General features: G+C 51.8%; 1 protein-coding gene across 1 annotated transcript; it reads left to right on the top strand.

Moving 5' to 3' along the window:
- Positions 1-1,973: 1,973 nt before the first annotated feature.
- LUZP1 (leucine zipper protein 1) lies at positions 1,974-11,479 on the top strand (the record flags this gene model as incomplete). Its single annotated transcript, XM_084274311.1, has 3 exons — positions 1,974-5,099; positions 9,788-9,952; positions 11,441-11,479. The coding sequence occupies 3 exons, from the start codon at positions 1,974-1,976 to the stop codon at positions 11,477-11,479; spliced, it is 3,330 nt and encodes a 1,109-aa protein (XP_084130437.1).
- Between the last annotated feature and the right edge of the window lie 5,632 nt (positions 11,480-17,111).

The raw sequence follows: 17,111 nt of genomic DNA, 5'->3' as shown, positions 1-17,111 counted from the left end.
CAGGACAGAGTCCAGGCAGGGTTTGAATGTCTCCAGAGATGGAGACTCCACAGCCTGTCCCAGGGCTCTGCCACCCTCCCAGGAAAGAAGAAGTTCCTTTTCATGGTTAGGTGGAACTTCCTCTGTTCCAGTTTGTGCCCATCACTTCTTGTGCTGTCCCTGGGCACCACCAAACAAAGACTGACCCCCATCCTCCTGACCCCTCAGGTGTTTATCAGCATTGAGAAGATGCCCCCTCAGTCTTCTCTGGGCTAAAAAGTCCCAGGTCCCCCAGCCTATCTTGGCAAGTGAGAAGTTCTAGTCCCCTCATTGTCTCCATAGCCCCTTTTTATACCTTCTCCAGTAGCTCCCTGTCCTTCTTGACCCAGGGACCCAGCACTGCACACAATATTCCAGGTGAGGCCTCAGCAGGGCAGAGCAGAGGGGCAGGAGAACCTCCCTCAGCCAACTGGCCACACTTTTCTTGATAGACCCCAGGATGCCTTTGGCTTTCTTGGTCCCAGGGCACGTTGATGGCTTCTGGTCAGTGTTACCCACTACGATTCCCAGGCCTTTTTCCAGAGAGCTGCTTTCCAGCAGGTCACCCCTAACCTGTGCTGGTGCCTGGGGTTATTCCTCCCTAAGGCATCTTATAAGGCACCTTCAGGATCTCTAAGGCGGCTACAGGAGGGCAGTGCTGAAGATGCTGTGTCTGGGCTGTGGGTGGGTACAGGGTCCTGCATGTGCCTGACACTGCAGCACAGAACAGGCAGCTGGCACTCCCTGGGGTGAGGGTCTGTGGGTCCTGCGCTCAGGGCTCGTGCAGACCAGCAGAGGAGGGCATTCCACTGCCCTGCCATCCAGAGAGAGCTGGACAGGCTGGAGAGCTGGGCAGGGAGAGACCAGATGGGGTTCAACAAAAGCAAGTGGAGAGTCTGGCACCTGGGAAGGAATAACTGCTGGAATCAGGACAGGCTGGGGGTGACCTGCTGGAGAGGAGCTCTGTGGAGAAGGACCTGGGGGTCCTGGTGGGTGACAGGGTGGCCATGAGCCAGCAGAGTGCCCTGGGGGCTGAGAGAGACAATGGGATCCTGGGGGCATCAGGAGGAGTGTGGCCAGCAGGTCACAGGAGGGGATCCTCCCCCTCTGCTCTGCCCTGGTCAGGCCCCACCTGGAGTGTTGTGTCCAGTGCTGGGCTCCCTGGGATCAAACAGGGATCTCCTGGAGAGAGTCCAGAGGGGCTACAGAGATGATGAAGGGGCTGGAGCATCTCCCCTGTGAGGAAAGGCTGAGTGAGCTGGGGCTGTTCAGCCTGGAGAGAAGAAGACTAAGGGGGGACCTGATTAATGTTTATCAATATCTTAAGTATGGGATGCAGGGGGAAATGGGCAGCCCCTTTAGTGTCTGTGGGGCGATGGCCTCAAGTTGGAGCACAGGGAGTTCCACACCAACATGGGGAAGAACTTTTCCCCGGTGAGGGTGAGGGAGCCCTGGGACAGGCTGCCCAGGGGGTGTGGAGTCTCCTTCTTTGGAGAGATTCCAGCCCCATCTGGACACCGACCTGTGTGCCCTGTCCTGGGGACCCTGCTTTGGCAGGGGGTTGGACCCCATGGGCTCTGGAGGTCCCTTCCAACCCCTGTGATTCTGTGATTCCCTTACCTCAGCTGCTGGGAACAGGCTGGGTTTGGAAACTCTGTTTAATCAAAGTAAATGGACTGTGGCTGATCTCCACAGTTTAATTTCTCCTAATTTAGCACTCAGAAGTGTGTTTAATTAAAAAGTTCTTTATTCAAACCTCTCTAGTCCACGTTACACACTGAGAACGCTCCTATCCTCAGCTCTCCTGTTGAACTGAAGCATTTCTTTCCTTTTTAGGTTTGAGCTTGCTGCTGTTCAAAGAAACTATAACATACCTGGGACACAGGAGGTGTTAAAGACCACAGCACTCCCCCAGACCCAGCAAAGCTTTCACCCAAAAGGAAGGAAGAGTAACCATGGCAGAGTTTACAGGCTACAAGGAAACCTCAAATCGGCACCTACGGTTCAAGCTGCAGAGTCTCAGTCGCCGCCTCGATGAACTGGAAGAAGCCACCAAAAACCTGCAGAAGGCTGAGGATGAGCTGCTTGACCTCCAGGACAAAGTTATCCAGGCAGAGGGCAGCAACTCCAGTATGCTGGCTGATGTCGAGGCCCTGAGGAAAAGGGTGCTAAAGATTGAAGGCAAGGATGAAGAGATCAGGAAAGCTGAAGAGCTCTGCAGGTTAATGAAAGAAAAACTTGAAGAGGAGGAGAGCCTCACCAGAGAGCTGAAGTCAGAGATTGAGCACCTGCAGAGGAGAATGGCAGAGCTGGAGAAGCTGGAGGAGGCCTTTGGCAGGAGCAAGAATGACTGTACACAGCTGTGTCTGAGCCTCAATGAAGAAAAGAACTTGACCAAAAAGATATCGACAGAATTAGAAATACTGAGGGTGAAAGTGAGAGAACTGGAATCCTCTGAGGACAGGCTGGATAAAACAGAGCAGAGCTTAACAAGTGAGTTGGAGAAGCTGAAGTCCTTAACGCTGAGCTTCATCACTGAGAGAAAACATTTCAATGAAAGAGAAAAGCAGAATGAAAAAATAATCCAGGAGCTGACACAGAAACTAGAACAAAATAACAAACTAAACAGGGCAGATCAAACCAGAAACACATCCAACTTGCTGGAAAGGTCATCAAATAATCTCCTGGACAGAAATGATATGAGAATTGAAGATGACTTGACTTCTGTGTTGCCCTCTAAGGAGACCAGAAGGAAGGGAAGTGTGGATTACCTGAAGCATGTAGAAAATGAAACCAGGAGTAAATCAGAAAACCAAAAGAATAAAAATCAGGAAGACAACAAAGTAAAAGATCTCACCCAGGAAATTGAGAAACTTAAAACTCAGATCAAACGGTTTGAATCTTTAGAAGAAGAACTTAAAAAAATGAGAGTGAAAAACAATGACCTACAAGACAGTTACCTGAGTGAACAGAATAAAAACAAACTCTTAATGGGTCAGCTAGAAGAAGTCAAATTGCAAATAAAGAAACAGAAAGATCTGGAGAATGGGGAGCTCGAAAATGAAGATACAAGCTTTTCCAGCAGGGGAAAACACGACAGGACTAAATACAGAGGTGTCACAGCTGATCTGACACCTGCCAAGCACAAGCCAAGGGAGCTCTCACCTCAGCAGCGCCGGGAACGAGCAAGGAACAGTAACGACAGCTACAGCCACGGTGGGAAGCACATGGCCAGTCCCAGCTTCATGAGTAGAAAAGCAGGAAGAGCATCTGCTGTGTCTGCCCTTTCAGACACTGCTGTCATGGACACAAAGAGACTGGAGGAGAAGTCTTCAGTTTCCACTTTTTCTTCTAGTCAGAGGGAAGGCTGCGTCACACAGCATGAGGGAAAGAGATCGAAGGAGCAGCCGTCTGTCCTCAGCAGGTACCCTCCTGCTGCACAGGAGCAGAAATCCTGGAAAGCACCTTCTAAACCCATAGGTGACACAGGCCTGAGATCCAAGGCTGAAAAGCTCCGTGGCATCTGCCAAGCTGGAGCTGATGCACGGGATGAAAAGCCAAGCAAAGGGGAATCAGTAACTTCTTTGGCTGATAAGCTGAAAACAAGTCAGGCAGAAGCCAGTGACTGCTCAGGGGACACGCTGCTTGCCAGGGGTAATCACACCTTCTCCAACGGCACAGTTTCTGCATACAGGTACCACCTCCCTTCCCAGCTGGGCTCTGACTCTACAGGCTCTAAAGCAGAAGCAGGGAACACTTTTGCTGCATCACATAGACAGCCCTTGGAGGGGAGGGCTAAAAGAGCAATAATCTCCCAAGAAAAAGAATTAGCAGACACATCACTTGAAAGTGCAAGAGCTTCAACATTAACAAAGCATTCCCGTCACTCCAGGAGTCAGGAAGACATTCTGCAGATGCTAACAGGTCTTGATAAAGAAGACACAGAGCAGTCTTCAACTTCAGCAGTTGATCATGTAAATGCTGGCTTAAAAACAGACTCCAAAACCACCTACAGTAACCAGGAAAAACTTTCAGATGAGGAATTGGGAAGAAGCAGAAAAACAACCACACCTTCAGATTTTGAGACCAGAAAGAAAGTCGGTTCCAAGCAGTTCTCCAGTTCCAGGGGGGTGTACAGAGCTTCGCTTTTTGAGAATGACAAAAGCACTGTAAATGATGAAGACTCCACCAAGTGTATAAAATCATCAGATGCCAGCACTGGAGGACTTAAATCCAGAAGGTCGTTCAGCCCAAGAGAAGCTCTGAGATCAAAAGCTGTCATCAAACCTGCAATTGTGGAAAAGGACATGAAGGCTGTCATGGGAGGGGCTGTGGCTGAGGGGGAGTCAGAGAAGCAGAAGGCTGGTTTTAAACCTGTAACGAGTAAGATGACCAGCAGCATCACCATCTTCCCTTCTGAGCCAACACTAACAAAGGCCAGTGCAGATCTAGCAGCCAAGGAAAGGCATGTTACCACCAGCAACATCAGAGTGCCTCCAAATGAGCCTTCACCACCACCAAACAATCTCACTACACCCCTCGAGATATCCATCACTAAAAGTGCTCTGAAAGTATCTGAGACAGAGAGAGTTGGAGAAGCAGTGCCAAGAAGCAGAGCAGAAACAGTGGTCTCCAGAAGCAGCATTATGATAAAGTCTTCTGAACTCATGGAGAGGAACAGTGAGCCACCTTCAGAAACAGTCAGCTGGAAGAGCCATGGCTCTTCAGATGCAGCATCCTCTGAAACAAAACATGTCGTTGTGAGGAGTTCCTGGAGAACAAGACAAGGCTTACACTCCCCAGAGGACTCTCAGACCAAAGTGGAGAGAAGTGCAGCTTCCAGTACTACAAACACATGTAGGTCCTCTGTGGACCTCACAGAAATGGAAGGGACCAGTGCAAGAGGAAACTCCTTGGAGCAGAGCTCAGCAAGGACCAGTGCCACAGCCAGTTCCTGGAGCACCCCTGAACTGGGGTCCCGAAGGACCAAAAGTAACTTAAGTGCATCTGAGCTGCTGACACGCAGGAGCCAGGCAGGTGACTCTGCAGCAGCTTCTGCCTGGCACCGGGCCACACTACTTGTGAGTATCCTCTGTTAAGCACTCTTGTCTTTCAGTTGATGAGGTTTTCTCAATTGCCTGGTAGTTGCAGGGTGCCTGATTTGAAATTCTTACAGCTTATTTCCCAAAGTGCTGCCCTCTCCTACCTCCTGGTGTCTTCAGTGGAGCATCGTGTACCTGAAGTACCCCCTTTAGATCCATCTGCTTGGGTCTTGTAATGCCCTATGAATGTAGTAGCATCTGGTCCTGCCAAGATCAGAGAAGACATGGTCACAGCTTATGTAGGACATGATCTGCTTTTCAGAGTGGCTTTGCACGGCGCTGTCAACCTGGAGTATTAGACAAACAGTAGGAAGTGACCAGATTTTAATAGGGTTGTGCCTCAGGAAGAGCTGTAGGTTTGATGGCAGCTGGAGAGATGGAACCCCTTCTGGTAAGAGCTGCCTTGTGTCCCTGTGTGAAAAGAGAGCCCAGAGCTGGACTCTGGTCTGGAAATGCTTCCCAGGCAGCTCCAAAACCGATGGGTGCTGGCTGGTTGCACAGGGCTGTTCCACCCCTGGGCTGTGTCACTATGCCCTAGGGATGGCTGTGCTCTTTTCCTGTTCCTCTGGCTGGTCCCAGTGAAAGACAGTCCTTCAGAGCAGGGCTCACACACACACATAGTTGGTCTGGTGAGCTGTATTTGCCACTGGAGCTGCAGGCACCAGTGTATTTCCAGGGAGTTCACTGGCACCAAGCACCTCTCCAGTGTATCACACCAAATCCCAGTTCCTGTGCAGATCCTCCCTGTGATCCTCACTTAGAGCTGCTCTGAGCAGCTGCTGCCATCACCATCTCCAGGAGGAGCCCAGCTGAGTGATGTGACAGGGCTGCTGGCAGAGGCAACAGATTCATACTGAAATGACAAAGATGAGGTGGTGGAGATGTGAGAGGGGAGTTTGGGAACCCTCTCTGCTCCTTCTCTGGCAATGAGAATGGTTACAGTAATCCCAGGCAATGCTACAGGCTTGGGCTGTGAGCAGTGGCTGTGCAGCCTTCCAGCAAACATCTGGGTAGGTAAAATCCCCCCTAGAACCAGGGCTGCTGTTGTGAGGCTGCTGCCAGCTGCCTGTAGAAGGCCTCACCAACTTCCTCCTCTTCATCAGGTGGCCTCTAATCGACACACACACCAGTTTCCCCAGAGGGGTGCAGAAAGGTCCATAGCTATGCACAGCCTTGGGGTTGTTGGTCTTCTGGTTCCCCTCTGGAAAGCAGCAGTTTGCTGCTGCTCTGGTTGGCCTGGCTTATTCCCCAGTTGGAAGTGATGGGCATGAGCACTGCCACATGCGACCCGAGTCCCTAAGGCCATTTATGTGCTTAGGAAATGGGAGATCCATCCCTGGGCCTCCCTTTTATCCCAGGAGTTTGGCTTCACAGCACCCACACCCTTGAGATTCAGAGCTGGAGAGGTCTCCATGGCAGCTGGGCTCTGTTTGATCAGCCATGGAGCCCCAGCCTCTGAGCACGTGTTCCCTTCCCATCGTGTCCCCAGCAGCACCCGCAGGGCTGAGTGGGGCTCTGCAACAGGTTCTGCAGCTGCTTCCAGCTCACTGTCACATCAGATTTGCTAGCTCTGGGGTGTGCCTGAAGTGTACCTGATGAAGCATCCTCACCTCTGCACAGTCACCCAGGCTGTCCCTGATGCATTAGGTGGCTTCCAGCCTTGCCCCTGTCTGCAGTGAGGAGCGGTGAGGGAAGCAGCCCTTGGTGAGCTCACACAGCTCTGTCATTAAGTATCTCCCTGCATCATGCTGTAAATGAACTCACCCTGATGCCACATGGTCACAAATCTGAATTCTTGGCCACAAATTAAGTATATTTTTAGCTTGTAAAGGTACCCTGGAGCGTGAAGTTCCCCTGGAAGGCTGCAGATACACCAGATTTCACATGTTTGGGCAGCTCAAATCACTGGGTAAACTCTTGGGGAACAAAAGCACCCAGAGTATCTGCCCTTGAAGCATATTTTCAGGCTTATAACACAGGTTACAGCACAAGCAGGTTTGTGTTTCAGGCAAGGATGGAGCTCTTTCTCTGGCAGGAGGCTTAGCACTGTTGCTAATTCGTATATTCTGCTCTCTGGTGAAGGGATCATCACAGAATCACTACGTTGGAAAAGACCTTTGAGATTATTGAGACCATCACTCTTCTCAGCTCTGCTACCAGAGCCTGAGACTGACTTTAGAGCCACAGACTCCCAGAGCTGTAGGGGTTGGAAGGGACCTCCAGAGCCCATGGGGTCCAACCCCCTGCCCAAGCAGGGTCCCTAGGACAGGGCACACAGGTCGGTGTCCAGATGGGGCTGGAATCTCTCCAGAGAAGGAGACTCCACACCCCCTGGGCAGCCTGTCCCAGGGCTCCCTCACCCTCACTGGGGAAAAGTTCTTCCCCAGATTGGTGTGGAACTCCCTGTGCTCCAACTTGCAGCCATTGCCCCTTGTCCTGTGCCCACAGACCATAGAATAGAGGCTGCCCATTTCCCCTGTGTCCCACACTTAAACTACCTGGGAGTCTAATGGCCTTGCCAAAATCCATCTTCCTGTCCTCCTTGAAACACCCACGATGCCTGAGCACTTCCTGCAGCACAGCAGGAGGCTAAAGCAGGCAGGAGGCTCAGGTGCTGCCCCAGCCTGCCCTCCAGAGCAGACCCCACAGAGCACCAATTCTTCCCAGGAGACACTCAGGCACAAAGAGCACTTTCAGCCCTGTTCTGCCCCTGATGAAGCTCCAGGAGGTAACTGCAGCTCTTGGCAATACTTGTGCTTCAGAAGCAGCAGCTTTTTGGGGTGCAGACAGCAGTAGGTGCTGCTGGAAAGATGCTGCAGCTTGATGACCAGCTCCCTCTAGAGCCTGCAGCCAGCCTTTCCCTGCCTCCTGTGAAAAACCCGAGGAGATGCAGGACCTCAGGTTCAAGCCCTTGGGCTCCGTGTTTCAGATGATGAAGGTGGCATCTCTCTAGCGTGGCTTTTGCTGAAAATTTGTGGTGCCTGAAAGAAGGTCAAGATGCTGGCAGGCTGTGAGCAGCCCAGCAGGCAGCAAGAGGACAGCAATGCACTTCAGTTGTGTTTCTTGTGAAAGGAGCTGGACTGTGAGCTGTGTAAATTAAGTAAACCCCTGAAGGTGGGCTTTTCCTTCAGTGAATCCATGTGCACCTGCTTATGATGTGTGGGACTTGTGGAAAAGCCTCCCTGGCAGTATCCAGGGATGTGGTGCCTCTCACCCCTTCTCTCCTCTGCTTAGGGACCAATAGAAAGTGCATCTGTCATCAGTTCACCCTCACTGACTCCACAGAAGCTTCTAGTTAATCAGCCAGCCTCACCACATCACTGTGCTTTTGCTGCCTGACAGAAGAGGTGGGTCTGACAGTGTCGGATGCTCAAGGGGATGGAGCACCTGTATGGCCACACAGTGGCCTCAGAAATACAGCTCAGAGGTGCCCATCCCTTGCTAAGCTGTCTAGATCCATCAAGATGACCTTGATAGCACTCACAGAGCAGCCTGGCCCACCATGGTTATCTGTGGCCAGTGGTTGGTTGGAGGTCCCTGTAGGACCTGCTCTGTGCTGTGCCTGGTCTCTCAGGCTCTGCAGCTGCTGCTCACATCTCCCTTCTGATGCAGGGCTTGGATCAGAAGGGAGAGGTCAGGGCCAGTGTTTGCTGGATGTCACCCTCAGTGGGGCCAGCTCAGGGCAGATGTTTGCCCATGCAGACCCACCACATGTCACAGCTGCTTTTTGGGAGCCCATCAAAGCCTGGTGCCCATCTCAGAGACACTTCTCTGCCAGGCACAAGGACCTCTGCCTCTCCTTTCCCTGCTCTCCCTTTTGCCACCAGGCAGGGCCAAATGTGTTCCAGCCCCTTCACAGGGCTGTGTGCTGCATGTTTCAGCAGACACCATGCCAAGCCCAAAGTAAGCAGAGCAGATAAAGCCTTGAGTGGTGCAGCACAGCCACTGCACTTTGCCCAGGAGCTGATCACTGCTCTTGGAAGCTTGATGCCCTGATGATTTGTTTAGTTTCTCATGTTGACATGATGGGGCTTCACAGCGTACCAGAGCTTGGAGATAAGGAGGTTTTCCAGCCAGCAACAGCACTGCCATCTTCCCAGGGAGCTGGAGGCTGACAGGGACCCCTTGTCATCCCAAATACAGCAGGGTGCAGCCTCAGTAGAAGACACAGGTTCCCCTGAGCAGACTGCAGGCATCTGGAGCTCGGGTGTGATCTGTAAATGTCTCTGTGCACATTCAAGGCATTGAAAAGCTTCAAAGTGCCATTTAGGTTCCTATAGCAGGAAAAGAGTGTAGGACACTGCCACATCACATCCTCACTGCCCAGAAACTGGTGATTAAAACTCCTAGTTAGTATTTTCATGGAACTGCTCCAGTCTGAAGGTGTTTCTGGTGCAGATAAGCCCCTCATGGGCACAGTTCACACTTAGTCAATCATGGAGGCTTAGCAGAGGTTTCTGCACTGGTCACTCAGCTGCACAGAAGACTCTGCACCCATAACTTGGGTTGAATTGAAATAGCACCTAAGAGGGGGCCCTGCCAGCATTGTCCTGGTGACCCTTGTGAAAGGGACTCAATCCAGCACCTTGTGCCGCAGACCCAGGATCGACAGCCCAGAGCCCTTCGTGGGCCCCGAGCCCCAACCTCCTCTCTTCTCTTTTTCATAGGATGAAAGCAAAGATTTTGTGCCCAGTTCCAGAAGGAAACAGTATGGCTCCTCTGAATACCTCTCCCAGGCTGACACAGTGGGGAAAAGGCCAGGCACCACGATGGAGCTGCAGGACCCCGCGTCCAGCCCCCACGCCCCGCTGGGTCTGCAGGTCGAGCAGCAGGTATGTGACTTCCAGGACCCTCAGAAAGGAGAGTTACAAGGCAAGAGGCCACTGTCTGAACTGATGTCCCAGGAACATAACTCATAGAGCTTGTCCAAATGGATGTAAACCTTTTAGGAGACATCCAGTTTTAGATTAGAACCACTCAGAGGTGGCACCTGCTGTGTCACCCTGGGACATCATCCTACTGATGATCTGTTCCAGTAACAACACCACTACCATTTTCCTGTTCTAAGTTTGTTCCAGCTAGCTTTATGGCTAAAAGCATTCACCAGGGAATAAAGAGACTGCATCTAGTCATCCCCTGGCACTCCCTGGACAATCAGGGATGGAAAAAACATCAGAGAGACAAAATCAGAGCCCCTGACTTCCCTGCTGCAGCTGGCTGCTGAACTACTGGGCTGCCTGTCTGCTGCTATGTACCTGATGCTCTGCTTCCTAAAACACATCTTCCTAGGCATGCAAAGGAGTGAAACATGGCCCATAACTTCTCAAATATCAACAGCCACATATTCCAGCTCCTTTAAAGGGGCCCCCTTCAGAGGCAGCCTTTAATTCCAAGGTGCACAGCTGTGTTTATGCTTGTTCAAAAGCCCTTTCTCTCCTGGCATTCCCTCTTTGTGCAGCTCCCCAAAGCAAAGCACATCTTGCCCTTGATGGCTCACCCATAGCAGGAAAGCTCTCAAACCTGTCATCAGTGTGGCTTACTGGATGTGCACAGGGGTTGCTGAGTCTTGATGGGAAAGCAGCAGGACTGCATGGAGGCAGCTGAGAGCCCTCCTCAAAATTCAGAGCCCAGAGGGACATGGTCCCACCTGAGCTTTGCAGACTGGTACTGAGAGATGGGCACTGAGAGATGGGCAGCAGTGACCTGACACTGTGTCAGTACCTGAAGCTGTGGACTCCACAGCAATGTTCTGGGTGGTCACTGAGAGGTGTCACCCACAGTAATGTTCATCTGGGCAGATGCAGACTCCTGTACCTGAGACTCTGCTGCTTTTGTCTGCACAGACTGGGTCAAGGACAGAAATCCACCTGGGTAAAGTCAGGTCCCCATACCATCCATGTCATCACTTGGACCTGCTGCAGTGCCCAGATCTCCACCAGCTGTAACAGGAGCCTGGGCACCCTGCACATGGAGATGAGCACATTAAATCAGCTTCATCTCCTCTGTGCTGGCAGGTGTTGTGCATCTCACTTGCCATGTCCACATGCTGGATGTGGAAGTGGGTTCTGGGTACTCTACAGCCCTACCCACTGCCAGGTCCTTCTCCTGTGGGAGTCCTCCACTGTAAGCACAGCCAGCCTGCATCTTCCAAACCCATCCCACCACTGCCCTCCCCTTCCCCACCATCAGGCTAGGATCTTCCTGGGCTTTGGGATGGCTTCCTAAGGGCAATGACAGTGCTCTTCCCTGGAGCAAAACTGCAGCCAGAGGCAGCTGCAGCTCCTGGGCAGTGTGTGATGCTGTGGGCTCATCTCTTTCAGGGTGCTTCCCGTGCCTGCCAGACAACATCTCGGAGATGAGTTGTGTTCCCTTCCACTCAATAAACACTGAACAGTGGAGCAAGAGGTGGGATTATTACAAAGCTCATGGGCCTCACACCTGTTTCTAACCTCTCCAGAGGCTTCAGTTAGCCTGAAACCATTTCCTAATGAGATTTGCAAGGTACAGGAGCTTTACCAGTGAATTCTTTTTCTTCATTGCTGAAGAGGCAGCTGCAGAGACTTTGCTCAGGGGACTCCTTCTTCTTATCTCTGTACCTGCAATCTTAGTCTCCTCCACAGGATGATAGGTCTGGCTCCATATGGAAACCTCGACTGCATAGCCACTCAATGAAGGTACTCCCTGGACAACAGAGAACTTCTTGTTACTCACTTGAGTTTAGACAAGATCCCAGAAGTATCCCTGTGATTATGATCCACCAGCCCATGACAGCTGTCCTGCACAGCACCACAACTGAAAGCCCTTGGTTCCTAGGGAGAGTTTGCATTCTCTTAATACACCCTTGTTGGCTTGCATTATGGTCAGCCCAATACCTGTGTTCTCAGAACCCTCTGTGTCTAGGCAGGAGGAAACCATTCCCCACTGGTTGCTTTACACATTAATAGGCCAGGAGAGCAGAAAGTGTTAAGAAGCAGCTTCCCTATTGCTACCAGCCTCTGCAGCAAGCTTTGCATTTCATCACCAGCTGAGACCTTGCACCAAGGAGCCATGCTCTGAGCCAAACCAGCAGCAGTGAAACGTCCTCCTGCCATGGCTGCGTGTGTGCTTCCTCACCTGAAGGTTTGGGGTGCCCATCACGATCTGAAGGCAACAACTCTGCTGCTCCTTCTCATCAGTTAAGCTCTAAAGGAAAAAGAAAGAAATGCTTTTCCTCACAGACAAGCAGGATGTCCTTGGTACTTCAAAACCAGGCTGGAGACAGCAGGGTTGGACCCTAAGCTGTGCTCCAGTACAGCCAGCTAGGCAGCCTCAGTCTGTGCCCCTCTTCAGGACCACCACACTCACCATGTCTGGGACCCAGCTACAGTCAGAAGTGCAGAGATACATCACCCTGTCAGTGCCCACAGGCCACTGAGTGCAGCTGGCATCACTGGCAGGGGACACACTGCAGCTCCAAGAAGTGCCCACACGTTGGAGCAGCATCTGCACTGAGCGAGGTGATTTCATCTGGCTCACAGTGGAAGCTCCATCAGTCCTTCCTTTCTACCCCACCGCTCAGCTGCAGGGCTGGCCCACAGTTGTTCTGTACATGACCCCCCCCCCAGTGCTTTCTTCTGCCTGTTGGAAACACAGATTCACAGGAATTTAGGAGCTGGAAGGGACCACCAGAGCTCAATGAGACCAACATCCCCCTCCGCATTGAGTCCAGCACACCCCTCTCTCCGAGGGCCAAGGACAATGTCACAGCAGGGAGAAGGGTCCCTTACCCCTTCTGGAGGTGCTGCAGGAGCAGCTGTGACCCAGCAGCTCCCATGCCTGAGCTTCACCCACACCCATTCCCCACCTCCCCTTCCAGAGAAGCCTCAGCCATGCAGGCAGGACGCTCCACACGTGCCCATCCCCACGCTGCAGCTCCCTGGCCCTGGGATGATTCGCCTCGATTCTGAGAGGCAAAGGAGTCCAGAAAAAACAGAAGAGCTGGTTGGAAAGTATCTCTAAAAACATTTCTATGGAAAGGAAAGTGTTTGAAGACTTTTTTTTTTTTTAAATAAAGATTGTTTGGAGGAAGGAGAGATTTATTTTTGGAAGGAATGCTCCCTCTTGGGATTTTAAATGGTGCCCAAATCTCTATTTTTTAATCAGTTGATTCTTTTGTATTTCATGACACATGTCAAGTTGCATAACAAGACAGAAAGATAATGCTTTTAAACTCGCCCAAAGTGGCAGCTCTTATAGTCTTAAGATTAAATTATATTAAATTATATCAATTGCTGTCTCTTCCCATGTGGTGCCAGGGCAGCGCTGTAGAGAATGGGATAGAGAGACCCAGTATAATGGGGAAATTAACCTCAAAATCCAAACCAGAAGTGAAATTCTGAAACTCAATTCTGATTTCTGAAATGCCTCACCCTGCCCCGTGCTCACCAAGAGGCACTGAGGAGTCGAGTGACACCAGGGTGGATTTTATGCCCCGAGCCTGTGGAATCCAGTGTCTGCCCTGAGCTCAGAGGCTCATCCTACAGCAGCACCACCAGAGCCATTCCTGAGACCGGGTGCTTGAACAGCAGCAGGCACCCTTGTCTCACTCTGCAGGCTCCCTGCCCAGGCTCAGAATGCTCCATTCTATTTTTCCCCCCTTATTTTCATCGTAAAGACAATATTTTCTTTCAAAACAAAATATGCTGCCTCAGGTCCTCTTCCATCCTTTGCATGGGAGATGCTGCTGCAAAACCACTTCAAGCCAGTGCAGCTGCAGCCAAAACACTTCCTGCAGTAGATGCATCCTGAAGTTGGGAGTTCACATTTTGGAAGCATCTTGGCAGAGACGTGCCCCTTCAGACAGCAGAGCAGTTACCTCCCTTCACAGTCCCAGACCTGCTGCTGAGCAGCTCTCCAGCCATAAGATCCACACTCAGCAGCAGTCACCATGGAAGAGCTGCTGCTGGTGACCTGCCTGGCACTGCAGGTCAGTCCCACAGAGGAGCAGGGTGTTTGGGAGAGCCTCCCCCCTGTCCCATGTCCCTGCTGCCCAGGACTTGCAGCTTAGCTCCACACAAAGCCAGACAGCACGTATGCACTGAGGAGGAGGAGGGTCACTTTCAGCAGCAGCTCCACAACTTCCCTCCCAGCGATGAGCCCCATCCTGCAAAGGACAGTGGTCCACAGGCCCATAGGCATCCATCAGCCCTCTCCTCTCCGTGGATCCAGCTTACATTGGTGCTTCCAAACCTCCTTCCAAAGGAACTGGTTTCAGTCCTGACCAGGAAAGCTCTGCACGCCTCTGATGTGACATGCTGTGTGAACACAGGCATTCCAGGACCATCACACCAAATTCATCCATCAGCTTTCCAGCCCCACAGCTCACCCCGTGACAACCCCACCCCTCAAGTGCAAGGGAAGAACCCACCAACAGTGACAGCAGCTGGTTCTCCCCTTCTGTCAGCAACGACCACGCTCATCCACAGCCAGGAGGACCCAGAGGGCTTCACCCTGGCCAGCTCCCAGCCAGCAGCACAGCTCTCCTGCACCCCCTGCTCCCCTCAGGTGCAGGTGATGTCTCTCTCCAGCTGCCTCAGTTGTTCCTTCAGTATTTTACAGAACGTACTGTGAACTCTTGCCCTAGACTCAGTCTCACTGCTTGTAAATAGTGATCACAGATGTCACTCTCACTGTAGACTGGGTTGTATTTCCTATAACCACGATTCAAGCTGAGAAATGAACCCCCTCCTCAGAACTGCAAAACGGGCCGTGCCCTCCCACCCCCGAGTGCAATAGGAGCTGAGTGTAGCATTCAGCGCACAGCGGTGACTTCAGGAAACACAATGTGTTCTACTCAAATTGCACACTGTTTTTTTTTTTTGGACCAGCTGTAACATAGTCTATGTGTAAATATGGCCACGGCTGGGGAAGTGGTTGTAAGTTTTGCGTAGAGGTAGAGCAGGCTCTTCGTTGGGCTCGGCGCCGCCGCCGCCGCGCCAGCTGCACGCCAAGCGCTCGGGCCGTTCCAAAGGTGTAAATGTATTTGCTGTATAGAGGAAGGGTGTGAGCGCTTGCTGCTCCCCAGGAAGCGGAGAGGCCGGTCCCTTCCAAGAGCCAGCACATTTCCTGGCACCAGCCTGAGGGACCAGCAGCTGCCTGAGCTCACAGCGGCTTCCCTTGGGGCTGGAACCCGCCGCGGGCGCAGAGCGGCGCTTCCACCTGCCGCGCAGCGGTGACAGCAAAGCCACCGGTGCCACAGGTTGTCAAACTGCTGCTCCTTAGACACAGAGGAGGGGAGACCCTGGTCCCACAGACAGGATCTCAAGGAAAAGAAGAAGGCAGGAAGCAGGGGGCAGAGTGGCACCCCTTGCTGCTCAAGAGACACTCGCCGTGAGCACCAGCCGAAGCAATAGTTCCATGGGTGGCACCTGTAATATAGCAGCCCTCAGCTCTGCCTCTCTTGCACAGCACTGGAGCAGTCCCAGCACTGCTCCAGGCCAGCCTCCAGCACGCTGCTCTGTATGTATGAAACACAAAGCCATTGTTTGCAGATGCTGCTGAGGGTCAGAAGGACCCAAAGGATCATCTTCCCCGGCTGCCCAGCACGCAGCGCAGGCTCCTGCCTTAGGGAAGCAGCACTCCAGGCTGCATGGAATGTATTTTTAAAAGAAAAAAAAAAAAAAATCTATTTTTTCGTATTTGCAGACATATATTTGGGCTGGGGCAGCTTAGTTAGAAGATAAATAAAGAAACCTTTTCATAATCACAGACTCATCCAAGTTAATCAAATTTCTCAGTATTGCCTATTGCCCAAAACCAGACTGTGTGTCCAGTAGAGCTATCAGCACTGTCCTACCCTCACAAAACTCCCCTGTCTCAGCATGCTCCAGAAAGGGAAGCCAGCTCTTTCCTCCCCAGGCTGACCATGCAGTGGATACAGATGGTGCTCACCTCCTTCCAGTTCCACAGTGCTCTTAGTCTGCATGCCAAATGTAAACACACACTTTGCCTGCATGTCTCTTCTGACTCGAACACTGTCAGCTCTAGAGTGTATAACCAATAAAACCTTCTCTTTCTACACGGTTTGTCATGTGGTATTTACAGCACCAGCTGAATCCCTGCTCAGTGTCTGCTGCTCAGAGGTACTGGTGCCCCTTCGTGAAGTGCCTGCAGCACCCTGAGTGCTGAGTCTGGTCACCTTGTTCTGAGCTTCCTGCCCCTGCCCTGGCAGATCTCACCCCTCCATCCCTAGGCTGCATTTAAGGCTTGGCAGACACACTGCAAATCAAGCTGGATGCAGCCACTCTCCACGTGGACTGGGTGGTCTGGACTCAGCCTTGCTGAGAGCAGGCTGGAGGGGCAGCATTCCTGTTCCAAGGGAAACAAGCCACCACTTCATTCCATTTCCATCACTAATGGAACCAAGAGCCATGGGCTGTCTTCCTGGAAGAAGCAGGAGGATACAGGTCAGTACAAGTGGCAGAGTCCCCCTTACATCTCCTAACGTTTTATACACAGGTACAATTAGCACGTGACACACAGGACCCAGCCCTGGGAAGGTAGAGAACCACATCATTTGTGGAGAAGTCCATTGGTCTGTAATGGGCTCTCCTTACATCTGCCTTATTCTACCTGACTGCAGAGCTGGACTCGTTCCCAGCAGCAATACTGACAGGTTACTGGTGCTGACTGACAGTTTGGGAGCTACCCCTTGCTCTTGCTGCAGCTGCTGCTCCCTGGCTACAGCTCAGTAGCTAGAGGTGAAGTCCTACAAACAGTCCCTCTGCTAAATATTTGTCTAAGAAAATTGACTTTTGGCTTGGCAAAGACAGGGCTCTGTGGCAGTTCACATAGGTGGCCACTGAACAGTAGTAAGTGGTTCTTCATCTCTTAACCATTGTTGTAGCCATGACACAGACACTGTAGTTTCTGGCTTGCTTAGGACAGCAGAGACCTGTGAAGGTCTAAGTGAAGAGCTGCTCATAGCTTCCACATACACCCCAGTTCCCTCCC

Source organism: Gallinula chloropus (genome assembly GCF_964237585.1).
Source record: "Gallinula chloropus genome assembly, chromosome: 22".
NCBI lineage: Eukaryota > Metazoa > Chordata > Aves > Gruiformes > Rallidae > Gallinula > Gallinula chloropus.
Note: the sequence above shows the minus strand (reverse complement) of the source record. Positions and strands in the feature narration are given on the sequence as shown.